Source organism: Diceros bicornis, chromosome 16 (assembly GCF_020826845.1).
Source record: "Diceros bicornis minor isolate mBicDic1 chromosome 16, mDicBic1.mat.cur, whole genome shotgun sequence".
Classification (NCBI taxonomy): Eukaryota; Metazoa; Chordata; class Mammalia; order Perissodactyla; family Rhinocerotidae; genus Diceros; species Diceros bicornis.
Window position 1 is genome coordinate 10,561,599 of NC_080755.1, and position 27,752 is coordinate 10,589,350.

The window sequence follows — 27,752 nt, forward strand, 5'->3', positions numbered from 1 at the left end:
GGCTATGTGGAATTCAGTAAAGAAAAGAATTAAATTATATCAGGAAAGGCTCAATAAATAAGAAGATATTGGCCCTAGACCTTGAAGAATGAGCAGAACTTTTACAGGCAAAGTATGAGATGATGGGGCTTTTAAAGATGACAAATAAACATAAGTAAAGGGGGAAGAGAATTAAGATTTATTGCATACCTACTACCTTAACTCATTTGCCCCCCTATTACAGATGAAGAAACAAACTCAGAGACTAAATTAGCTACATTTACCCAAGGTTGTACAATTAATAAGATTCAAACCAAGATCTGACTCGAAAATCCGCTCTAAGTATCAAGTGTGTGGTGGCAAAAGCAAGTGCTCCAGTGTATTTTGGCAACAGGTGTACAAAATAACCTGATCAATGAAACTGTGGAGCCAGATCCTAAAAGCCTTAAATGGTGTATTAGGAAGTCTGGACTGTATTCTGTAGACCAGGAAAGCAGTGATCCCATCAGCCTAGTAGCAGAGGAGGGGAGAGGACTTAAAGCCTGGAAGATATTTGAACAGCTACCGCAAGTAGTAAAATGGATGACAATGAAAGACGGTGCTAAAGTCAATGACAAACACACTAAAGTATAGATTATAGATAGTATGGACTAATTTAATTACTCTATAAAAGTAGAAAAAGTTTTAAGACCACCCGAGATCTATAAAACTTTATTTGATTACGGATGAAGTATCCATACTCCTGTAGGAAGCCCACCTCTCCACTTTGCAGTTGATCCTAACCCCGCTCATCAAAGCAATGACAATCACCTAGCAATTGTCCCTCCTCTTAAACAGCATCAAATCTCTCTTTGTGCAGTCATTCCCACTAGCATGCTGTTAGCTCTCCCACCTTTTAAAAAGCCTTCCTCTACCTCACACTCTGTTATCCCCCAGCAGCTGCCACCACATCTATCTGCGCTCCCTTTACCACATACTCCTCCAAAAAGAAATCACTACTGGCCACCTACTTCCACTCCTGTCATCTCCTGAACCCACTCCAAGCTGGCCTTCGCCTCACCACCCCACCACAACGCTTGTCAGCAGCACCACTGATCTCCCTGTTACCCAACCCCATAAGCCCATGATCAATTTTCAGTCCTCATCTTCTTTAACCTAATAGTATGGAATTCATACTCCTTCCTCATAGAAATATTTCTTCACTTGGTTTCCAAGACACAGCTGTCTGGGTTCTCCAACTTTACCAGCTGCTTCTTTTCCTTCTCCCTGACTGGTTCCTCCTTATCTCCTGGACCTCCACACAGTGAAGGCTCCAAGGCTTGGTCCTGGATCTCTTCCATCTACCCACCCTCTCTGGGTTATTGCCCTCAGTTTCAAAGTTTTAAATATCATATGAAATTTATATCTCTAGCCTGGGCCTCTCCCCTGAACCTCAAATATTCGACCACCTACTTGCTATTTTCACTTAGATACCTAACAGGCACCTAAAACCTGAATCTAGATTCCATCTAATTCCAACCCTCTCAAGAAAAGCCAGCTCTTCAGTCTTCCCCACAGAGAAAATGACAACTCCATCCTCTAGCTGCTCAGACCAAAAACCTTAGTCATTACCGACACCCCCCCGACCGCCCCCCACACACACACGTGCAGTTCCTAAGCAAATCCCAATGGCTATCCCATAACAATATAACCAGAACCTGCCATTTCTCGCTACTTCCACTGCTACCATCCTGGTCATGCCACCACCACCTCCTGCCTGGCTACTCACTGCAATATACATCTAACTGTCTCCCTGCCTCCACTCTTCCTCCCATAGCCCATTCTCCACGCATTCAAGTTATCCCTGTAAAATAAGTCACCTACTGTCACTCCTTAGTGCAAAACTCTCCACTTGGTTTCCCACCTCACTTAGAGTAAAAGTCAGTCCTTAGGACAGCCAAGAAGGGACTGAATGACCTCTGACCTCAGCTCCTACTACTCTTCTCCCTTGCTCACTTCATTCCCACCATCTATAGTCCCCAAAACACACTAAAGCTCCTGCCTCAGAGTCTTTGCCCTTGCTCGTGTCTCTGTCCAGCACACTGATGCCCTAGGTATCCTCTCATCCTGCTCTTGCACTTCTTTCATTGTACAAATGTCCACTTTCCTGTCAGTACTTCTTCATCAACCTAACAGTCTAGCACAGCATTCCAATCTCCTTGCCCTGCTTTCTTTTTTCTGTAGTACTGACCACCATCTGGCATGCTATATATTGTCACCTCTTTAACTATTTTCTCCCCATACAGTCATGTGTCGCTTAATGACAGGGATATGTTCTGAGAAACAGGCTGTATGGTACTAGGCTACATGGTACTAATCCTACAGGACCATCATCATATACGTAGTCCGTCATTGACCGAAACGTCATCATGTGGCACATGACTATATCAGAATGTAAGCACCACGAGGGCAAGGACTTGGCCTGTTTTACCACTGAATTACTATCTAGAACAGTGCCTTGCACAGAGCAGACCCTCGACAAATTTGCTGAAAGAATGAATGTTTTCAAACTGTCAATACACAGCAAATTCATCACCAACCATCATATAAGCACTCTCCTCTCATTTTCCTCTCTTCGATATTTCTAACTATTTCCTCTTCTTAATTTCTATAAACATGTTCAAAACTCTCCCATACTAGGTTGGAGGAGGTGGAAAACCTGTTCCCATCCTTCATTTGCACTTCCTGCCACCACTTGCTCACTTTCTCTTCACAGCCAAGTGTCTTACAAGAATCCAAGATTACTACTTCTACATCTCACTTGACATCCTCTTCCTCTGTCTGCTCCTTATATATTAGGGATACCCAGGATTCTGACCTCAGATCTTATGTCATGCAATGTACATCTATCTCAAACTCAAATGCCTTCACGCACAAATATTGTCAGACAACAGGACTCTAAGGACTGAGATCAACTGGAAATTACAGGCCCCACTTAAAGCAATTTAAATTCAATAAAACAACTGTAGCCAAACAAAACACATCTAATGATGGAGCCCATTCCTGAAGGGAAAACATGTCTATGTCCAAAACACACCTTGAATCATTCTACATCTTCCTGTCTCTGCTACTGCCACCCTACCCTACCCTACTGAAAAACCTCCTAACCAGTCTCCATTCTTCTATTCTCGCCACTCTACAATTCTCCACGCAGCAATCAAAGGGGCCATTAAAAATAAATCAGGCACCATACCCCTACTGAAAACTTCAGTGAGACACCTCATCTTCCACCCACCACATACTGGCTTTTCTGTTCCTGTAACACCCAAGCCCATCCCTACTTCGGGGCCTAGAATACTCTTCTAGATCTTTGCACAGCTAGCTCCTTCCCGACATTCATGTCAACTTAAATGTCATCTTCCAAGAGAGGGTGATCCCTTATCATTAAGTCAAATGTAGCCTCACAGTCTATCACAATGGTTTTAATTTCTTCCAGCACTTATCACTATCTACTTATTTTTGTATTTGTCTGTCTTCTTCCACTAAAAAGCTTGCTCCCTAAGAGCAGGGGCCTTGCCTATCTGTCCATCACTTTTTGCTAACACCTGTAACAATGCCTAGCACATAGCAAGTACTCAATAAATATTTGTGAAATAAATGAATGAATGACACATTCTCAGTGTGTGGCCATATCTTTGACTTTACCCATTATCTCTTTAGGTCAGTTTCTTGGTGACATATCAATCTTGTTCACCCATATATTCCCAGTACCTGATATAGAGCTGGGACTATGAGTTGAAAGAAATAATCTACATCCCCTAGCTATCTAGCTGATAAATAGTGTCTACTCTATTACTCTAATTTGCTAAGCATTTTATACACATTTTTCTAATCTCTGCATCAAATCTGCAAGGTAGCTGTTATCCCTACTATTGAACAAACTGAAACTGAGGGAGGGAATTAAGAGACTTTTCCAGGTCACACAGTGCAAGTGGGAGCAGAGGATTCACACCCAAACAAGTGTGGCCCCAGAATATTCTTTTCTCTGCACTAATGCCACCTCCTTCATCTTCGAATCACCTTCAGCCCAGACCCCTATCCTGAGCTCTAGACTTGTATTTACAAATGGCTCTTTGACATCTACCTTACCCCTGACTGCCTCTCAAGCAGTGCAAAGGCAACAAATACAAAACCAAACTCATTACCTTTCCTCCACCCACTCCTCCTGTTATCTTTAGTTTTGACCTACGTCATCCCTATTCTCTTGCTATACAAGCCAGATACGTGGAACATTCTGATCCTTCTTCTAAGCAGGTTCAAAACACACACATCTTCTTCCCAAATTCTAATGCTTCTAACTGCAAATATATCTCTGGAGCTGAGACCCACTTCTATATTCCCAACACCTGCTGCCCACTTTTTAATCTGAACTACTGCACAAGTCTTCCAACTAGTCTCCCAGTGTCTAGTCCTGTAATTACTAAGTTATTCATTCGTTTACAGATATATAAACCACATTCAAATATATACCGAACTTTTTAAGAGTTATCCTTATTTAGAAGGAGTCAAATCCAAGAAAATTCAGATAATAAGTAAGGATCATTCATGCAACAATCATTATCAAACACAAATCATGAAAGACACTCTTCCTGGCATGGAGAATGCAAAAACAGATAAAGCAGCTCCCCTCAGGAAGCTGACAACCCCTATCAATTATGAGACAGAGCTAAGTGCTTGGACAGAGCTTTGCTACAGGTACAATAGTAACACAACCCAGTGGAAGATTCCACAAGATGTAATCCAATACCTAGTCTCTCTTGTTTCCAGAAAGGATTGCACTTGTTCTAAACCATCCATGGACATACCATATTCCTAAAACTTTCCTAGAAGGGAAAATTTCCAAACTTCCTGTTACTTTTCCTTTAACTATATTTGAATTAAGAAGCCATCTTTGGGATTTCCCTTGCTATTTCCTTAAATTAGTAACCCCAAATTTCGCATTTGAGTCTACTAATATTTAGTTGCTCTAATTACATTTCTGGGTATGTAAAATATCCCTTACTGTAGTCATTAACTGGAGGTCTACGCGTACAATTAAACACTCTTAAAAGTATAAGCTGCAGGAAAAAAACACAAACTTTCCCAACACTCATCATCTACTCTTGACATTTTAAGATATACTTTAGAATTAGTTAGGCATTTAGTATATTACTTTTCAAAGCTTACCATAAACTGCCCACAAAACTGAAATTCGGAGAAAAAGTTGATTTTGAAGCAGTAAAAGCTCCAGCTGAATGACCGCAAAATGGTAACAGCAGATGGAAATACTATCATAAAAACAGCTGTCCTCCAAACGACTGCCTCGAAAGGGAACTCATGCTTTACTAAACAAAGTCTGAAATTAAGAGAAAGCAACAGTAGAATGATATTAACATTGTCTCATTTCACATTTTTTTCATAAAGAAATCAGATGCTAGATGCAAGGAATGTAGGAAAGCTATTAGGAGTAAATGTTAACGCAGCCTAGCAGAAACCAAAAGTCAATGACCGGGTGACAGGCGCACACCCCTCTGCATTTAGGTAATAACAATACTACTTCCTGGGTCAGAGTTTTAGACAAAAACGAGAAACAGAACCGCCCATCACGACGGTGATGCTACGTAAGAAGCAAACACCGCCGGTCAACAGAGCACTTTGCAACAAGAAACTCCAGAGCAAAGCACAAAGCGCGTTTGTCCCTCAAGAGCTGGAAGTCACCGCGTGTGGGGGAGAAGGGAGAGACAAGGGCGTGATCCCCCAAAATCAAACTCAGACATAGAGGCGTCTAATCAAACTCACCGAGCGGAATTCAGCGTGGCGGCCGGGCTGGGTGCGAAGGGGTGGACAGAGCGGGGCGGCCCGACTCCGGCCGGCGCCCTGTAGCCCCGGGCCCGACCCCGGCCCAACCGTCACTGCCCCAGCGGCCCGCCAGCCGAAAGGCTGGCCAAAATTGGATTCGCCTGCCTCCTGCCGACCCGCACGGCAAGACACGGCAAGACCCTCGTCACCGAGCCTCCGACCCCAACCTGCAGGAGCCGAGCGCCAGCCGGAAACTTCCGCAGGGAGAAGGGGGGGGGGGGGGGCCAGACAGCACTCCAAACACGCGTGCGCGTACCCTCCTCATCTGGGGCCGCCCGGATCGGCCGTACCGCAAGCCCCTCCGGTTTACGTCTGTTCGCGGCACCAGCGGAGGGGCGGGGACTCAGGGCCGGCTTTGGATTGGACAGCGCGAATGGACGGGGCGAGAGGAGCCCGATGATTGGGCGAACACGGCGCGTTCCTGGATTTGAAGCGAGGAAGCGGCACTGCGCAGGTGGGAGCAGCACGTCAGCGCTGCTCGATACCTGGTGGAAGGTCTTCCCGCTATAAGCTGAGCTGAAAGTGCCGCCTTGAAAGCCTTGGCCAAATTGAAAATAACGCTTATCTTACTCAGTTTGGGACCCCAAAGCACTGTCGCTCACCTTATACACGAAGAAATATTTCCGGTGAGCAAATAACCTGATACTACCCTGAGTTTGTTAGTTACCACTTTTTTGTCCTTGAGTAAATGTAAATCTTTTCTGTCACCATTTGTTAGACACTGAAATGTGTCATGATTTGCTTTATGTTACACACTGCTAATAAGCTTCAATTAGGAAATCACTCCTCAGGATCCAAGCTTCATGATAGTTCGCTACACCTAATGGCCTCTTTGTGATGGAGAAAGGTTGGTCTGGGGTGGAAACGGCTGAGGTGACACAATTCATCCCTAATTAACTTCCTACGTTTTCCCATCCTCCTTAGGCCACAAATCCCAGCACAACGTCTGCTCAGCACAAGCCTTTAACTACTACTTTTGAAACCGTAGAGGTAATTCAATTGCACACCTCTCGCTTTCCTTTATCTCAAAATTTCTTCCGTACGGCCTGAGAGAGAAAAAGAGTCTCTCTTTTCCAAAGCTAACTCCTTAACTTCATTCATCTAACAGTTATTGAATGTTAAAGATGCACGGCGCACTTGGGAGGAGAGAAAAGGAAAAGCACAAAGTTGAGTTGAATAGTCCCTACACCTAAGTTTTGCCTGTGGGGGAAAGACATCTGTTTATCTGATCACTTTCCTTTCTACGTTCTCAACCATACTGCCTATCATTCCTGGATACACTCTCCACTGGTTCCTTTCTCTCTGCCTTGAAAAATGCTGCATCTCTCTATCAAAAAAAAAAGGGGGGGGGGGGACCCAAAACCTTCCTTGATTCTGTTTTATCACCTAAGACCATTCTCTCTCTCCTTCCCTAATTGCCTCCACTTGCACACCTTATTATCATTCATTCCACTCTCATTATCTGGCTTGGTCCTGAGCACTATTTTAACACTTGCTTTAATTTATCAGGCTGGCCTCCTGTCAAACTCAATGATGTCTCAGCAGTTCTCTTGACATCTCTTCTTGAAACCTTGCAGCCTTGTGTCATTTGCAAAGTGTAATTACCCCTATTCTACCTTTGTCCACACTCAATGAACAAAGATAAGTGGAGAAAAATCTCAAGATTTTCTAAATCTTGAAAAATAAACCAAATGCTTAGCTCTAGAGCTGAAAGGATGCTATTTGAGTGTAGTGAGCCACCCTTGTTTCACACAGTATCTTACCTCCTTTATCTACACCATGGGCATACTCTGGAGGTGAACTGCTGGAATGTAGCTTTATGTTCGCTGTCATTCACTTTGTATCCCTGGTACCCAACTCAATAAATGTCCTTCCTCCATAAAAATCAAGTGACCAAAGCTCTCCCCACAACACTCAACAACCTGGTAGGACTCTATAGTGACAGAGATCTATAATGCAAAGCATCTGCAGGCAGGAAAGCCTCCGATGCCGACTGCCTAGATGTCAGTCCTGGCTGTCTCACTTCCTAGCTGTGCAGCCTTGGGCAAATAGCTTTAATCTGCCTTTAATCTGCCAGTTTCCCTATCTGTAAAATGGGGATAATTAGAGCACTTGCCTCAGAGGTTTCTTGTGAGGATTAAATCAGTTAACCCACATAAAGCTATCTAGAACACTGGCACATGGAAGTATTCAAGAAATATGAGCTATTATCTAACCTTACCTTCCAACTGAAAAGGAGAAATACAACTCCCAGTGAATTCCAAATCTCCTTAGATATTGAGTAGAGCTTGCAGCAACCCCTTGGCCAGGGGTGCTTCCCAGGGAATTAGCCTTCTACAGTGTGGCCACAAAGTATGATTCCAGATTAATCTCTAATCCCTCTAGCTCCCCAAATGAACCTCTTTCATCAGACTAATACTTACATCTTGTTGCCTGAACACATCCCTGTCCTTTTTGACCTCTGGGCCATCACCCTGGGACGCCTACCCTCCTCTGCTTCAACTACTCCACCTGCAGAAATCCCACATCCCTTCCAACTCCTGCCAGCTCAAATAAATCACTTTTATACCTCCTATATACTGTTTCAACCTTTATTATGAAACTGAATCCTCCTTACCTTTTGTAAATTCTGTAAATGCCTTCTCCCACTAGAACGAGTTTGTGTGCAGGCTACCTTTCTATTTTTCACATATCCCAGAGTGTTTAGCACAGCATCTTGCCCACATAGAAGATGCTCCATATTCACTAAATTGGAGTGAAACTCTGTCCCAATTCATTATCCCATTCTAACCCCAGGCAACTCTATGATTGAACCCTCAAAGACGTGAATTCTTAATTCTGAGCTAGATTCAGCCTGAAGTTAGACTCCCTGCTTTGAACCTTAAAAAGCTTACAAGTCTAGGGGCCAGCCCAGTGGTATAGTGGTTAAGTTCGCACACTCTGCTTCAGCGGCCCAGGGTTCGCACGTTCAGATCCCAGGCACAGACCTATGCACAGCTTGTCAAGACATGCTGTGGCAGGTGTCCCACAAATAAAGTAGAGCAAGATGGGCATGGATGTTAGCCCAGGGTCAACCTTCCTCAGCAAAAAAGAGGAGGATTGGCAACAGATGTTAGCTCAGAGCTAATCTTCCTCTCACACACACACAAAAAAAGCCTACAAGTCTAAAACAACTCCTTTAACAGAAGGAAGACATTTGAGAATTATTTGGAAAGGATTTTTTTTCTTACACTGCAATGCTAAAATGCTAACTCCACATTTAGTGATTATACATAACAAAACTCAAAATGTTCCTTAAATTAAAATTAATACAATATATCTTACCAGTTCTTTATCCTTTGCGTGTTAAGAAACTTTAGGGTATGACACTATTCATAGGACAGGTGTCTTTGAAAATTAGATTATAAATTATATAGTTATAACAATTATATCATCTATATGTGATTAACTGATAGACACATATAAAATGCTGTTCAAATTACATCTCTCTCTAGCTCTGAAGGAAGTTAAATCCTTGACAAATCCTGAGAAAACTAGAAAGAATATTACTAGTCCCCTAGTTTTAATCATTTTACCATAATTACTGTCAAGTATACTCTAATTTCCAATTTTAAAAGTCTCATTTTAGGGGCCGGCCTGGTGGCACAAGCGGTTAAGTGCGCGCACTCCGCTGCGGCGGCCCAGGGTTCACCAGTTCTGATCCCAGGCGCGCACCAACCCACCGCTTGTCAAGCCATGCTGCAGCGGTGTCCCATATAAAGTGGAGGAAGATAGGCATGGATGTTAGCCCAGGGCCGGTCTTCCTCAGCAAAAAGAGAAGGATTGGCAGATGTTAGCTCAAAGCTGATCTTCCTCACAAAAAATAAAAATAAAAAAATAAAAGTCTCATTTTAGAAAATAATCTAATATTGTCTAATTAGATTGAAATTCAACATCTGTCAGTTCTAGATGTTAGTCTACATACTGACTTTCTACCTTTTAAATAAATTTTATGCCTATCCCCTAATTTTTGATTTTTTGGATTTTGTTTCTTAGCAACATGTTATTTTAAGGAGATATAAGCTTTACCCACTATCAAAGAGAATACATTCTATTTTTATAAGGCAACAGATTCATATCTTTAAAATATATTTTATTAAATAATCTACTTGGAGAATAATTATAAAAGCTTTAAACAGTACTTCCAAGTAGTGAAAGGCAATTTTCTTTTTTTAAATAAAAAAGACCAAACAGTCCATATTTTGTTTTGCTGCTTTATACACAGGAATGATTTATTTTACAAACTAGTCAGTTGCAACATTAGCCTGTAAAATTAAAAACACATTGCTTAATATGTCTCAAAGGCAAAGTGAACCTTTTAATAATATGCTTTCACAGTAACCAATATGACAAACCATAAGAAACTTAACACCATGATAACAGTTCAAAATAAAATTTACAGAACAGGCACTTTGAAGTCAGCTACTATGTATAACTCTCACAGTTAACATTACTTGTACGCATCTCATTTCATCAAAGGTTATCAACTAATGAAGCAAATGTCCCTTTGATGCAGAAGCACAAACACGTTTAAGTTCCAAACACTGTGTTCTGGCTGTAATACATGCAAGACAGACCCTAAATTGGAAAAATCTTCTGAAAGAAAATGAAAAACAAAAAGCAGCCAGGAATGAAAGCATTTACAAGCACTTGAATAAGGCCTTTAAGTGTTAAATCACTGTTTTAAACCCCTTCATTCTCAGGTAAGGGATTAAGAGGCCGAGAGAGAGATCGTCTGCGAGGGTGAGGATACTGGAGGTTGGCAGTGTCAGCATCGCAAGAGTGCTCTACCAGAGGAGGAGGAGGAGGAGGAGGAGGAAGGAGCTGGGCATAACTGGACCATCTCGATCCAGCCCGTGGGGAATCCAGAGGGGGAAAGAAATACCTGAAACAATGAAGACAGGAACAAAACACCAAAACAAAACAAAAACAGAAAAAAAAAAAAAAAAAAGAAAAAACAGAAGAAAAAGAGAAAAGTAGTAAATACAAAGAGAACCAAAGAGGAGAAAACACATGCTGGAAAAAAAAGCTTTAGTATATTCATGCCAAAACTAACAAAACATAATAGCAAAAATCAAGACCCTTACTCAAATCAAGCTTGCTTAAGCAAGTATAGAAACTTGAAAGGAATACAATCTGTTAAAACTTAAAATGTTAAAAAAAATTATCAGTGTGAATGTTACAAAACAAGACATTAATTTTATAATTTAAAATTTTCTGCTCTCTCAGAAACGTATTTGACGCTGTCCTGTAAATTTACAAATCTAATAAACTTTTTCTTCATTTTAATCAATGATTCATCTGTAGTAGCAGCAGGCACCCATTTTTTTAGTGTGTACATGATACTGACAACCAATTCAAATATACTTTCACATAGTATGGCCAGCTATTGCAACATACTTTCAAAGAAATACAATCCTTGAATATACTAAGCTGTTTTTCTTCAAAAACCTTAGAATAGTACAAAATTTTGATAAGTAAAAGGGCTCAACGAATATGTCCTATTGTTATTCTTCTGCCATTTTATAACTTACCCGTAATACTTATGCATTTTAGCAAATAAACATTTATAGCTTTGTAATCAATATCAGGGTTCTAGAGGATATGAACTAAATGAAGCAGCCAACTAAATTAAGAAAATCCTGGGACATGGAATGTGGAGGTTAATGTGCATGCACAATTTTAGCAAAATTTCAACTGCTTCTCTTATAGTATGTTTCCAAATTTTGACTTGAGGGAAACTTTGAGCCATGGAATCACACCATAAAAATACACAAGCACATATTAAAAACGTTTCTCTCTTTAGTGAATATGAATTGAAAACTTACAAAGGTGTTTTCATTTTACTACCAAATTATAAATGAAGTAAAACCAAATGTTTACTTTGGCTACAAACTGTACAGTCCAATTACTTTCATTTTACTACTACTTCTCTCACTCCTTTACTAATATTTTTAAAATATTACAAAGAAATGACAGAGTTGTACTGAATAATATCATGTATAAACCAATTCTACAAAAGGTTAACAAATTAGCACTCAAAACAATCTTTATGAAAAAATATTCAATCTTCAAATTAAAATTATAAAAATTCATCATTTTAGCTTACTGTTTTAAAAAACAAATCTAATAAGCCTATATTCTCCAAATGCAATAAAGTGATATTTTCCCTCCTCCCAACTAATAAGGATGGTAACAATCCTTTTAATTTTAAAACCCATGTTAGTTTCAGGAACTTTCAAAAAATTGTTTTGGTGACAATGTCTCAACAAAAAGCCTCTCCATTTATGTTTCAAATAGTGTCAATAAACTGGCCAGTACAAAAAAAATGATATACACTGTATTTTTAAAGGCCTTTTGGATTGCGTTTAGTAGTAAGCAGGCTGCTGGTGTATCTTGGGAGAGGTCAAACGGCGCTGGGGAAGGGGAAAAGGAGCTCGCTTTCCATTCCTGTGTGCATGCAACAAGCAGCAAAACAGCAAAGTTACTCCAGTTAGCTGGTACTCAGCTGTGCTTTCTGTTAAAGGACATAATACAAATGGAGAAGGGAAAATGCATCACAGATCTAACACACATGGTTATTGGCACAATAAGAATACAGATCAAAACTTCAAAGCTCTTTACAAAAGAAAATATGTAGTACAGCCAGCAACCAAAAACCAGATTTTTTTTTAATTAACAGTAGTAGCTTTTGCTTCATGAAATCATCTTTACAATCTGATATCTTCTATGGTAGCCTGAAATTATTGATGTAAATACTGAAAACCTCAAAATCAAATAGCAAGACTTCTTTATAAAAATATAACAATATAAAAATAATTTAAGAAATTTTAGGGGCTGGCCTAGTGGCGTAGCGGTTAAGTTCACGTGTTCTGCTTCAGCAGCCCGGGGTTCGCCGGTTTGGATCCTGGGCGCGGACCTACTCACCGCTCATCAAGCCATGCTGAGGTGGCCTCCCACATAGAGGAACTAGAAGGACCTACAACTAGGATATACAACTATGTACTGGGGCTTTGGGGACAAAAAAAAAAGAGGAAGATTGGTAACAGATGTTAGCTTAGGGCCAATCTTCCTCAAAAAAAAAAAAATTTTAAATACAATTTTCTTCTTTTATTCAAGATGACAACAGGATAACCACAGGACAGTTTGTTAAGGCTGTGCTTTGAAGTTTCCTGAATCATTCCCAATATTCACAAAGGCATATTAAAATAATTTTATCTTACAAATTCACATATTTGAAATTTGAATATGAAAACAAGAGGATGACTCTCTAGATCACAAACATTCTTTATTACGATAATCTAAAATATGCTAAAAATTCTAAAGATCAAGAACTCAGAATTTACCCCTTGCTCTTAAAATCTCCATTAAAGTTTTAAACACACACAAACATTTAACTCACTTTCTTCTATAAAGCCTTAATTAATGTATTTCACTTAAAATTTCAGTTTGACCTGATTCAAAGGCTACACGACCAGCACTAACAACACAATAATGCTTCAAGGACTCAAATCCTCACCATTATCCCATACTTCCTCTTCATCCCACTACTTCAGAAGCAACGTAAAATAAAGTTATAAACATTTCTGATAGACCACTAAATTTCAGAATATAATTCAGTTTGTTTAATGGGCCTCACAACCTACCTGTAAATATTATAATCAAGTAAGCCAAATACAGAGCTAACAAAGTGAATTTTTAAACTCTAGTGTCATAATTATGTGTGAATTTCTTCAATCTTAAAATGCATAAAATAACACACCTTTAGTATGACTACCAGAATGATTTAAAAAGAAGATAATTTCTAGTTTTCCCACAAAACAGCCTACCTGCCAACAGAAGATCCATTTAATGAATTTTGAAGATTTGAGATATTTGAACCTAGGGAAGGATTTGAGTTTCCCTGCTGCGAACTCCCATTGACAGGGCTCCCATTACCTTTCAAAATACCAGTACACTTCCAATTGTCCATATAATTGGCTGAAAGGAAAATGGTCAAATACATTAACATGATTAATACCTATGCTCAAGGGCACAAATCTCTGCTCACGTCCTTAAACTACAATTAAAGATATGGGAGAGATCTATGGGCTACATTTCTCTCAGGGTAAATGTTAAAGACATGTTTTAAATGAAATACATATATCTCAATTTTAACAATTTTTTTAAAGTTTTAAAAGAATTCCTAATTAAAAAAAACATGAAGCTTTCATCACCCATTTCCCTTCCTTAAAAGATAAATATTAAGAGATAATTCTCTAAGCTACCACATTATGACATTATAAAGTTAATATCAAAATAAATTCTTTGTCTTCATTATAATGAATTTCAATTACATGTATATGTAGGGTCATGGAGTTGCCTTCTTGGTTATGCAAGTATGTCATGCGGGTACCTAATGTCCTCAAGATGGATGTAGGTAACAAAATCTCTGGGGTTTGAGTGGTTTATCCAACATGGCCTAATTCTTTAAATGCAAAATTGGCCACTGAAGACACTGAGCCCAAGAAATCCAAGTTAGGGAGCCTGCTGGGTTAGAACTGGATGGTCATGACTAAAGCCTCGAGGCAGCAAAGGGCAGCAAAGTCCTTGAAATCAAATTACATTAATGAAAGGAAGTTATAGGCTAGTTCCACCACAGCCTAAAACTGACCATGGGAGATTCAGCTGAACTGCATTTTGGGAAACAATACCTGCTCAGGGTAAATGAACTAAGCTATAATTTTGGATCCTAAGTATGGGACACCACCCACTAGAGTGGTGCACGGACCAATGACACCTCTGCCCAGTGAATAAACATCAGTAAAGACCACGCTACAGCAACCACAGCAGCGTCAACTGACCAGACCGAGATCTCTCTCGGCCTGGCATTTGTAACAAACTTTTAGAACCAACAGCCCCAAGATTCTTGAACTTTTAGGAGTTGTAAAGAAGTGGGGAAGATACTGGATTTTCTCCTATCAAAGGCTGTTGGCTAAAGCAATTATTTAATAAAATAAGAGATAACTGTAGTCCTATCCTGAGCTTGTAGAGCACTCACACAAGTTTAGCAAAGGATATGTTTTTATTGGAGATACTGCACATTGTTAACAATTACTTTTACTTTTAAAAGTTGCTTTGTTCCACATGGAAACTTAAAATATTCAATTAGTCATTAACTGCTATGAACTAAGTAAATTGATGATGGATCAAAATAACAAATTAAAGTAAGACTAATTAAAAGTAACTGTAGATACTTTTTTTCAAAATACTTTCAAAATTTTCAAAGAAAAATAATTTTTTCAAAATATTTTCATAGAAAAATAATTTTTTTCAAAATATTTCAGAGTTTACATTTTTTTTTTTTAATAATTTTATTTATTTATTTTTTCCCCCAAAGCCCCAGTGGATAGTTGTATGTCATAGCTGCACATCCTTCTAGTTGCTGTATGTGGGACACGGCCTCAGCATGGCCGGAGGAGCAGTGCGTCGGTGCGCGCCCGGGATCCGAACCCGGGCTGCCAGCAGCAGAGCGTGCGCACTTAACCGCTAAGCCATGGGGCCGGCCCTCAGAGTTTACATTTCTAAGTGAAAATTCTAAAGTGGCAACATAAAGCAACAATGCCTTCCTTGAAATCTTACCTTTCCACAGTCGTACACAGCCATCATCTCCTGAAGATGCTAGCACTGTTCCTGTTATATTCCAACTCACTCGCCAGACCTGCGAATTATGATTATCAAACTGAGCCACTATATGGATTTCAAATTTTGTCGGCCCACCAGAGGAAGTAAGTTCTTTCCTGTTAATAAAAAAATTAAAGCTAATAAAAGAAATTTCCTAAGGAATTCTGAGAAAAGTTTTAATAAATAAATATATATTTATTTATTTTATAATTTATTTCACAATATTATTTTATAATAATGGGCACATCAGTGCCAACCCCCAACCCCCATTAGCTCATTGAGAGCTGGACCATGTCACTTTCACTCGACTCCCCAGGACCTGGCATGATCTTACTATATAAATGATATTCAGTGACTGTTTCACAGAAGAAAGAAACAACAAAAGAGAATTTTATTCCCCTAAACACAGTTGAGGAATAAAATAGATGATGATAATTAATTTAAAAAAAAACAGTAGGAAGGGAAAGGAAGAAGGAAAAAAGGAAAGAAAAAGAACTGAAACATAATTCAAAATTAAAGCTAAATAAGTTACTCACAAGAATAGTTCAATGCTAATTTAATTTTCCCTAAGTAGACTGCCACCTCTCATTCATTCAAACATTTATGGAATACCAATTATACTCAGAGGATCCAACTGTTAGTATCAGCCTAACTAAAACACAATTAAGAAAATATAAATCTCCTCTCTACTCAATTCTCTATCCCCCAAAGTCATATATTTATCGGTAAAATGTTCATTCAAGTATCCACTCTTCCGATCATACTTGCCTTACTCTCTCCTCCATAAATGAAAATAATCAAGAGTTAAGAGCACTTTCAAATTAGTAATTGTTTCAAAAACTCACCTCACAGGCTTTAATGTAAAAATTCTCACATCTTTGGTTGCTATAGCTAGAATATGGAAAGATCTTCCCAAGTTTGGAGCAAATGCAATATCATGGACAGGATCTGTGACTGTCATAAGGGTTTCAGCTTTTGCATATTTCCTAATGAAAAAACAAACAATTTACATTAAAAATTTCAGAAATAAAAATTTTTTAAAGCCACATGTCGAGGTACCTCGATTTTTTTCATATTGCTCACAATGAAATACAGTCATGTGTCACTTAATGATGGGGATTCCTTCTGAGAAATGCGTCATTAGGTGATATGGTTGTGCAAACATCATAGAGTGTGCTGAAGGGAAACAAAATTGGCCACCTCAAAACGTGTCTCTTGAACATGAGGATTTTAGGCTGATTATTTTTAAGAAATAAAAGACAGTGCATTTTTCTCGTTACCTCCCCCTTAACTGCCTAAAAGAATTCAGATTTAAAAAAACCTGTCTCGGGAAGCAAGCTATCACCTTGGCATCACATGAACTAGGCAGTAGACAGGGAGGAAGCTAGAAAAGCCTATTTGTTGGGCTCCCCGCTGTGTTCTTCTGTTTCTGTGTGGCCAAACACTTGATTTTCTAAATGTTTGCTCCTTTTCACCTACCTGTGAATTGCCTTCCTTCCCTCTGAAGTCCCTGACTCTCCCCAACCCCAATATCTTCTTTTGTCTTTAGCTGAGGATGGATTTAAGGTGAGGGCTTCAGCAATTCTGGCAAGTTAACTCGGTTTTCCTAGGTTTCTCCCAGTGTATGTTATTAAACTTTTGTTCCCTTTTCTCTTGTTAATCTGTCTCATGTCAATTTAATTCTTAGACCAGCCAGAAGAACCCTGAAGGGTAGAGGAAAATTTCTTCCTCCCCTACAGCTCTTACACAAACCTAGATGGTATAGCCTACTACATATCTTATGGGACCACCATCATATATGCAGTCCATCCTTGACCGAAACGTCATTATACAGTGCATCACAGCAGAGTTTACCTCTGCAGTATGTAGTATGGCCAAGGCCTAACCGCTAGAACCTGTGAATGTGACCTAATTTGGAAAAAAGGTCTTCACAGATGTAATTAAGGATCTCAGGATGAGATCATCTTGGATTTAGAGTAGGCCTTAGAAAAGACAGAAGAGGAGAAACAGAGACACAGAATGGGGCCATGTGAAGGCAGGGGCAGAGATTAGAGTTATGCTGCCATAAGCCAAGGAACTCTTTGAGCCACCAGAAGCTTGAAAAGACAAGGAAGGATTTCAGAAGAAGCACAGCCCTGACAACACCCTGATTTCAAATTTCTGGCCTCCAGAACTACGAGAGAATAAATTTCTGCTTTGTTAAGCCACTAGTTTGTAGTAAGTTGTTGTGGCAGCCCTAGGAAACTGATATAACCTCTCAGGTTTCTTCTTTTGATTTTTTAAGTTTAGCTTAAAACAGTTTCACAAAGTTAATTAGAATGAGATCTTGATTTATTAGCCATTAATATCCTTTTTAAGAAAAGGATAATTGAATTTCCTATTTGAATGTATTAAATAAAAAAGTTAAGCTGATAACAGCAGGAATTGAGTTTTTTTAGTGGTGGTAAAGGAAGCTATGTCAAAGTCTATTTCATCCTAACAATTCTATTTCTGTATCTGCAAATGGAGAATAAGAAGACAAGGAAGGAGATAAATCAGAGTTTTCTACCACCTTTTTCTATGTCTTCAACTGAGTATAAGGGACAGACCTGAACCACATAACCCTGTGTGCTGGAGAGGGGGTTAGAGCGATGTCCTTACCTCATCTTTCCACCACCCTCCTCTGAAATATTGGTGTTCCTAGCATTGGTGTCCCTAGCATTCTATACTTAGCCTTCTTTACACCCCAACATTCTTTCTGAATTATCTCCAAGCTAGTGTGCCTCAAGGTTCTCTCCTTCATCTCTTCTCACCCTATATGACCACTGTGGGCAATCTCATCCACACCTTTGCTTCTAACTGTGTGCTTCTGACTCCTATATTTGACCTTAGACTAGTCATTTTACTTTGTTGATCTCAGTTTCTTCATTTGTAAAATTGTGCTAATGTAAAAGCTGCCTATCCTACTCATAAGGTGGTTGTTAGGATTTAAATTTCATAATATATGTGGAAGTGCCCTGTAACCAGTATAAATGCACAGCACTTGTATTATCATTATCAAGGCCAAATCTGCCTTAATATTTTATTTACCAATAAAAATACAAATATCTAATACTGGTTAATTTGACAAATGTTTCCTGTGCACTAAATGGTATTACTACTTACATTAGGTATTAATAACTGGATGCTACATAGTCCACTATCACATATCCTCCATGTAAACATGTTCCATCTAAATAAGAACCTTCAAACAACTCTTACCTCAAGGAACCAGACCAAGAGATCCAAAAACAGCTGAACTCAAAAGTTCTGATAATTTCATAAGTCAATCTCACACACACTTGCAGACATTGTTACCTACCCAATGCCATTTCCCTCTCATTCTAGATGCAGAAAATGCCTGGAACTTGCTATCTGACTCCCTTGCAACTAACGTATGGATGAGTGACCCAATTCTGGCTGGCAGGACCTGATGAAAAATCTCCTAAGATGCTTCTAGAAAAGTTTTTCTCTCCCTAATATAAAAAGGTACATGAAAGGAAATGTCCTTCTTTATATCTGCATGTGAAACCTGGAACTGCTCTTGTGATGCTAAGAGGGACCTGTCACCAACACACTAAGGATGACAGCAAAAAAATGGAAAATACTAAGGCCCTTGATGTGACCACTGAGCAACTGAGCCACTTAACTAACCCCAGAACTGCTCTACCACCAGGCTCCTTGTTACATGAGATAATACAAGGGATCCAGCCCCTAATCTAGATTTACTCTCCTAGCTAAGGGAGTCATATGCAACTTCAAATTACCTTTATCATAGGATTCTTTTAAGTATTTAGGTATTTCTATCTCCCCTGTATTTTCTTTCAGAACTAACTGCAGGTTCTTTATCCTTTTACTCAAATCTTATTTATGAAGTACTTTTTATTTTCCTATGTTTTAGAAATGGTCCACCTTTTAAGTTTTAGATTTATGATTCCATATTCATTCTACTCAGCTAAGGCTGAAATTACTTTAACAACATTAACTCTTCACAAAGCCTCTTTAAAATGTGCTCTTAACGTGTTCATAGCTTTAAGAGCTTAAAGACTATGAAAACCTCAAACGGTTTTAGAGGAAGGTTCCTATATTCTCGAACTGTGATAGCCAATACAGTAGCCACTAGCCACATGTGCCTATTTAAATTTAAATTGATAAAAATTAACAAATTCATTTCCTCAGTTGCAGGAGCCACATTTCAAGTTTCAACAGTCACATGTGGCTTAATGGCTCCTGCATTAGATGGCACAGATATAGACTACTTCCATCATTACAACAAGTGCTACTGAACAGCGCCGTTGTAGACAAAGCCGCTCTGAAGAAAACAAGAATCTAGGAAGGGGTTCTTATACCCCCTTAAAAACACAAGTAGTAACATTCTGAATTGCGGAGCCCACAGGAATTACACGAGTTCTCTTCTGCTTCTGGCCCTTCCCGATATCTGACTATCAGACCCAAAAATTTTGTCTAGCATGTGTGAAACCCACCTGATCACCTGATGGGTGCTCTTTTCTCCCATAAGATTCAAAGTACATCTCTGACACACTGTTTATGGCCCTCACACGTGTTGCAAATATTTCAACGTGACCAAAATTAAACTTTTCCTCACATGCTGCTACACTTTACCCAAATCTGCCCTATTTCCAGAGTTCCTTATCTCAAGAAATTATACATTATCCCTTGAACTACTAAGCCATAACCTTGAAAATCATCTTGATAGCTCCTTTTCTTCTGCACCTCCCATATCCAATCACCAGATCCTACTGATAGCACTTCTTAAATTATTCTCACATTATCCGCTTCTCTCCATCCCCACTGCCACTATTCTATTCCAAAGCCACTAGGATCTCCCACCCAGACTATTCTACAGCATCCTAGCCCTGAATCCACTCATGTTCCTCTCCAAAACGCTTTCTACACCTAGGGAAAAGTTAAACTACCATCTGATCCTGTTCTTCCCTAACTTAAAAATCTTTCAGTGGCTTCACATTACCCTTAAGATAAAATCTAAACACTGAACCCTAAGTCTTACAGATATGAGTCTTGCATATTTCTCACCACACTCCCTTTTGCCTATTATGTTCCAACCACAGTCAAAATATATTGGCTCTCTCTTCTTCATGGGCCTTATTACTTATTACCACATGCAGGTTTCTCCACTTGGAATGCTTTTGCCCTCTCTGTTTGGCTAACTTCACTCATCCTATAGGTCCTCTTCTGGGTGAACCTTCCTGACCCTGTAAACTAGATTACGTCCCCCAATATATAAACTGTTAACACCCTGATTCTCCTAGTTTATAAAATTCATCACCATTTTTTCACTATTTTTTTTGTTTACCCTGCAAGATGGTACCTACTGGGAGATCAATTAGTTTCTCTTCTGTATCATTCAATTCTATATTATCAGAGCCTAGCACAGAACTTGGCATAGCACAGGAAATTAGTAAATATGTAACAAATAATGCATAATTCAGTTAATGAATAAAGCAATAATATTTTTAAAATTTAAATACAATTCGAAACAATAACAAAACCAAAGCAGTACTGACCTGGTGTTTTCATTATATTCGAAAATCTGAACCTTGGCCATTGCATTTGGACTACTGTCATCACTTCCTACGGCTATCATGGGGGAATGAGCACGAGAGCTGGAAATGAAGAGTAAAAACTATTTTACATGATGATAAAATTAATGCACTTAATTCAGAGAATTAAAAAATCTGTCATCAAGCAGATCTACAACCCACAAGTCAGCATGTCAGTACCGTGACAACTAGATCCCTGCCACACATCCGCCACGGCCACATCTTATAAGGGTGTGCCCTTGAGAATGCTCAACACGAGGACTGAGGATACCATCCTCTTACATTGTTTTTACCACATTTTCTTATAGCTGAGATAGAAAGTAGCTCTTTTCCCAAAAGAAAAGGTTTCCAAGCATTCAATAGATTAGAAAAAGACACCTAAGAGGTCTTAGAATTTCTCCTCCTGAAAGATTTAGTCATTAACTATGGAATGAAAAGTAGCCCTATGGTGATCAAATTCATGACAAAAAGATTTTAAGTGCTTCATACAAAAAAAGAAGAAACCCTGATGGAAAGAAGAAAAGTATAAAAAGACCACCCTTCAGGAAGGCATGCTCCCCACACGTCATTCTCCTTTCTAGACTCATATGTGGTCAACTTCATTTTGAAAAAGGCAAAAGAAAAGTAATAAAAGAATGAACTCTACTGAAGTGAACTCGAGGTTAAACAACTTTTTTATTTCTATAACTAATTACCTAGATATTGATTTCCTTTGCCTCTCTCATCTAGATTAAGTAATATCTCTACAAACATGACACCCTTGCTTAACCTTTGACCTTGACGTGATATGTCAACCTCTTAAAGCTGAAAACAAAATGTGATAATTAAAAAAAAAAGATTTAGGGGCCGGCCCGGTGGTGTAGTGGTTAAGTTCACATGCTCCGCTTCGGCGGCCCAGGGTTCACAGGTTCGGATCCCGGGTGTGGACCTATGCACCACTTATCAAGCCATGCTGTGGCAGGCATCCCACATATAAAAGTAGAGGAAGATGGGCATGGATGTTAGGCTAGAGCCAACCTTCCTCAGCAAAAAGAGGATGTTAGATGTTAGCTCAGGGCTAATCTTCCTCACCAAAAAAAAACAAAAGGAAGATTGCCAACGGATGTTAGCTCAGGGTTAATCTTCCTCACCAAAATAAATAAATAAAAATAAAATAAAATAAAACTTTAAAAAAGATTTAGTTCTTTATTACCAAAGCTTTATTAGTAAAGCTTCTAATAATGAAATCAAGTCACCTAATATAAGAAAAATACTAGGTAACGTGCAAAGTGCTACAGTAATAAAATTATAAGTTATTTATAAAAATTGTTGGCCATTCAAAGAGATGTAAATTCAACAGTAGTTTCTATATCTCACAAACTTTCTTTTTTCAATGTTCTATAAATATAACTTTTTTTTATAATGTTGAATATTTGAAGGAGGACCCAAAGTACATTTACAGTAACATATTCTAAAATTACTGAAAACGTAAATCTTATTACGTAAGATTTTTACGTAAATGTAAAAAAAAATTTTATATCAAATTATAAAACATCCAGATAATCTGCTTAGAGAATTACCTCATTTGTACATTCAGAAATAAGATGTTACATTTAAACCGTCTTCCAAACATGAGTCACAACTAAACAGTGAGAAAAACCATCCAGCTTTCTGACCGAATATAGACCAATCACCTGCATCTCTTTTCTCTTTCCCCTCCCTCCAAAGATTCCACGGAAATGATGAAGGAATGATACCATAACAGTGCTAGAAATCAGAAAGTGTGCCATTAGAAATCAAGAAATTTGGAGGAATTCCAGGAACACAGGAAACAGAAGATCAGACTGACAGAGGAAATCCAAAGGGAAAAAGAGCCCATATCACTAACAGTATGCAGGAAATTCTAGCTCCAGCCTCCAAGCAATAAAGACAAAGTATAGGAATGAGCCTTGAGGCAATCATGAAGTGATTCACTTAAAGAACTGCAATCAGAAGACTCCATGGCTGGAGGCTGACGCAGCTCTGTGCTAAAGAAAGCCTGAGGAAGGATCCTAGTGAGATGATTAGAGCTTGAAATAGGAGAGGTAAGAACCTGAAATAAAGTAGTACTCCAAAACTGGCAAGGAGAGGAACAAGGAAGAAGGAAATACACTAAAGTGCTCTATCCCCAAAGTCAAGTCCTCCTTACTTCAGTAATTTAGGGGTACTCCAGCCTGCTAGCTCGCTCTTGGTCTACATGCCCTACAAAGAAGTCCTGCTAACCCACTCCACCTCAGAGGAAACTCAGCCAGCCCCCTAGGTAAGAGAGTGAGCTGTTAAAACAGAGCACCTCACAGGAGAAAAATACCAGTATCAGTTTTCTCTACTAGCCATAATAATCTCTTGTTCATAAATAAAAATAGATAAAACAAAGACTAACATATACTTAATGGGAAAAAAAGAACATGAAAGATAAAGATCAAGGTATACAAACAGATCTGTGAGAAAATAGTAAAACAGATCCTCATCATTTGCAGAGTCTATATTTGTAAATTGACCTACTTGTTAAAATTTATTTGTAACCCCAAAAATCCAGTACTTGGGGCTTTCACGGTCATTCATGGACATGCCTGGAGGAGCTCTGCAAAAAATGTGAGTTATCTGCCGTACATGTTCATGACACTGAGGTTGAATAAGGTGAGGCTCTGCCTTCTTGTTTCACCTCTCATACCGAAAACAAGTATCTGTTTTGCATTCTACTTATCATCATGTTTTCTGCATTTTTGTGCTTTGTGTTGGTGATTTCAGTTTAAAACGGCCCCCAAGCATTGTGCTGAAGTGCTGTCTAGTGTTTCTAAGCTTAGCAAGAAGGCTGTGATGTGCCTTATGGAGAAAATACCTGTGTTAAATAAAAGCTTATTAAGGCAAGTGTCTTAAGGCTGTTGGCTGAGTTCAGCGTTAATGAATCAGCAATATATGCTAAATAAGATGTCTTTAAACAGAAACATACACAAAACAAGGTTAAGTATTGATCAGTTGACAAAAACGTGATCAAAGGCTCATGGTAACCTAATTCTATATTTCCCCAAGGAACAATGGTTCAGTACTAGGTAATTCAGTGTTGTGGCAACTTTATAGAACATAACTACTGCAAATAAGGAGACTTGACTGTAATTCAGGAAAGAAACACAAATTTGAAAAAATTTTAATTAAGATCCTCAGAGAAACATTGTATCCATGTAACAAAAACTGACTGGTATAAAAAAGGAGTAATCAGAGAAAAAAAAAGACTTCTTCACAATTAAAAATGACTGCCACTCCCCTCCCCCAACCCCAAATCAATGGATGGGATACGACGTATACCTGGAGTACAAGTTGGAGATCTAGAAGACAGAGTAGTAAGTCTCCAATTTTAAAGAAATGCAGAGTAAATTCAGGAATAATCAATTTTTGGAATAGAAAGACAGAACAGAGACAACAGATGAGACTAAAATATCAAATTATCAAGATATCCCTGATTTCAGCCAAGAACCTTCACTTTGAAAGGGACCACTAAGCATCAAGCAGGATGAATCAAAAAAGACGAACACCTAATAGTATATGTCTGGATTTACTTCAAAATAATCCATTTGCGGGGGGGGAGGCATACAGAGATGAAACGAGAGAGCTTTGAGTTATTGTAGCTGGCTGATGGATATGTGAGGGTCCGTCTACTGTACTTCTATTATTACTTTTGGTATATTTGAAACTTTTCCTAATACAAAAATGTTTTAAAAGAAAAAATATCTAGAAACATCTTGGTTAAATTTTAGAATTCTACTACCTCACACCATACAAAGCAATTCCAGGAGGTTTAATGATCTAAACATGAAAGGCAAAACCAAAAACCTTTCAGAATACACCTGACAACCTCAAGGTGGGGAATAATTTCTCAAATAAAATAGGAAAAGCACTATAACAATAAAGGAAAGACTGATAAATCTGGCTACATTAAAATTCAGAACTTTCTGCTGACTACCAAAAGTCATCACAGTGTCAAAATGACAAATCACAAGAATATACTTGCAATAGAGCTCAAAGTAGTAAGACAAAATTCTGAAAACTTCCAGAAAGAACAGGCTACCTACAAAAGAACCAGCATTAGATTGACCTCAGATTTCTCATTAACAACACCTAAGTTAAAAAAATTCAAGAACAGTATCTTCAAAATTCTTACATTTGGAACTTAGAACTCTAAAACTAGCCAACTACAATTAAACACGGGGTAAAATTAAGACGTATGGAAAAAAATTACTTCCAGAGGTGTGCCACCAAAATGAAAAAAAACATCTAAAGATAACACGTGATATGAAAATTGTGACATCCAAGTATAACCCAAAAGTAAAGGAATCAAGAAAGAAAAAGGAGACTCCATCAGACGGTAACACCATATTATTCTGTGTGAACAAGTTTTCATGAAACAGATTACATTTGCATCTATAATGAAAATTTACATAATCTAATATTATAAATTTGGTTGCTACTTAATTTTTAGAATCAACTTGCAGTCAAAAAATGAAATACTTACATATGTATTAAATGTTAACAGAATGTAAATATAAATATCATAAATCTTGCCAGCATAAAGCAATATATCAAAATATTAGGAAATAGAAGAGTGAATGTGAGGTAGAAGCAAAATGTTAATTTCCTCTTTTTAAGAGAAGTGAATCAAAATATAGTTTAAAAATTGATAAATCAATAAGTAGAGATATAAATATATCATTTGAGATTATAATTACCAACATAACTAAAACAACTATCAACGTTATCACAAATGAGTTATCTATCTAGTTATACCTTGGGAAGTGGAAAGCTTTATAAATGTGCTAAATTCATCTTTCATATAGCGAGTATAGATACTGTTTAAAGATAACATAGGTATAAGTAAATCATTTAAAAATGTAATAGGGGGCCGGCCCCCATGGCTTGGCGGTTAAGTGCGCGCACTCCACTGCTGGTGGCCCGGGGTTCAGATCCCGGGTGCGCACCGACACACCGCTTCTTGGGCCATGCTGGGGCCATGTCCCACATACAGCAACTAGAAGGATGTGCAGCTATGACATACCACTATCTACTGGGGCTTTGGGGGGGAAAAAATAAATAAAATCTTTAAAATAAATAAATAAATAAATAAATAAAAATGTAATAGGGACTACCAGAATTAAAATCTAAAAACAGAGCTATTAACAGCATGTTTTTAGTGGGTAGAGAAACTTTTATCTTTCATTTCATACTCTTTTAGATTTGAATTATTTTCTTTACCAAGTGATTCATTATTCTTATAATTTTTTAAAATATTTTAATAAAAAGCAACTATGATATAGCCACAGAGTCACACTATACATAGCAGTTAAAGGAATAAGGTAAGACTAGATATACTAATACATGACAAAATGCCCACAATCTATTTGTAAGTGAAAAAGGCAAACTGCAAGGAAGGGAAATGTCTGTTGGTTTATATATGGTGTGTATACATACTACTTGTATATGACAGTATATATCAGGGTGTATTTGCATAGATTTGTGTTTATAATGCATTAAATATTTATTTGTATATGCATGGAAAAAGCCCAGAAGGTACACACCAAAATAGTTACAATGGTTGGCTTCTTCCGTGGAGCAGAAATAGGGGGACAAGAGACATGACAGGGTGAAGAAGGAAGAATTTTTATTCTACATAACATACATATTTTAAAATAACAAACATGACTACTTAAGAAAAACATTTTTAAGAAAATAAGCCATCAAATGCTTAGCTTAAAAATTACTAATTTGTTTTACTAGGATTATATTATCAGAGGTTTGTTGTGTAAGGTTACCTTGAAGGGTTCCAAGAAATACAACTACAGCTTAGCTTACATGAGATCTCATGCTGCAGAGACCACTGGCTGAGATTCATGACGTCTGGTGCCTCATATATTCTTACTATACCATCTGCTGAACAGGTTGCTAACATAAGACCCATATGCTTGGGAGCAAATTTCACATCGGTAACAGATGTTCTGCTATCCACTAGAGTTGTCCTCTTAACCTGAAAAAAAGTTAACAATTTACATTATATACAAAAAGAAAGGATGGTAGAGTAGAAAGAATGCAGGCTCTCTCTGCCATTTACTAGATATATAACCTTGAACAAGAAAGCACTTGGCAAAATACCACACACACGGCTGGCAGTCAGTAACAAATTAGTGACCTATAACTTATTACTCCCTTTAAGGCAGAAGAAAGTTGGCCTTAGACTACATAACTTTATTAAATTATATAAGTACTCTCTCTTAAGCAGACTGGTCACTAAACCAGAAAATATTAGAATTTTCATATAAGTAGTTTTGTCATGCAAAGTATGCTGCAAGCAGTAAATTAAATGAATTAAGATTCTTTAAGTAAAACGGAAGGCACGCAACTTCTTCCCACAAGCATAAATGTCAGTTAACCCTACTTGGATCACTACTATCCACTTTTAAGAGTAGGCGTTGAGGGGCCACCCCCAGTGCCCCAGCGGTTAAGTTTGGCGCGCTCCACTTCGACAGCCCGGGTTCAGTTCCTGGACGCAGACCTACACCACTTGTCTATCAGTGGCCATGCTGTGACAGC

At 38.4% G+C, this 27,752-nt stretch overlaps 1 protein-coding gene across 21 annotated transcripts in view; it reads right to left on the reverse strand.

The window, feature by feature from the left end:
• LOC131415265 (nucleoporin SEH1) overlaps positions 1-27,752 on the reverse strand; it is a 162,328-nt gene that overhangs the window by 124,920 nt on the left and 9,656 nt on the right. For 17 of the 21 annotated variants that reach the window (XR_009222387.1, XM_058556739.1, XM_058556737.1 and 14 more), the window contains exons 4-8: positions 26,978-27,189; positions 21,123-21,221; positions 16,404-16,544; positions 15,517-15,674; positions 13,725-13,875 (exon numbers count right to left, since the gene is read on the reverse strand). Coding sequence is in view for 18 of the 21 variants with exons in the window: in XM_058556739.1 (XP_058412722.1) it covers positions 13,725-13,875; positions 15,517-15,674; positions 16,404-16,544; positions 21,123-21,221; positions 26,978-27,189 (761 nt within the window). In the remaining 3 variants the exon portion in view is untranslated. Of the gene's footprint in view, positions 1-5,184; positions 5,354-5,796; positions 6,067-10,233; positions 10,781-10,827; positions 12,413-13,724; positions 13,876-15,516; positions 15,675-16,403; positions 16,545-21,122; positions 21,222-26,977; positions 27,190-27,752 lie in introns of those variants that run through there. The other 4 variants (XM_058556756.1, XM_058556755.1, XM_058556742.1 and 1 more) reach the window with 4 other exon arrangements.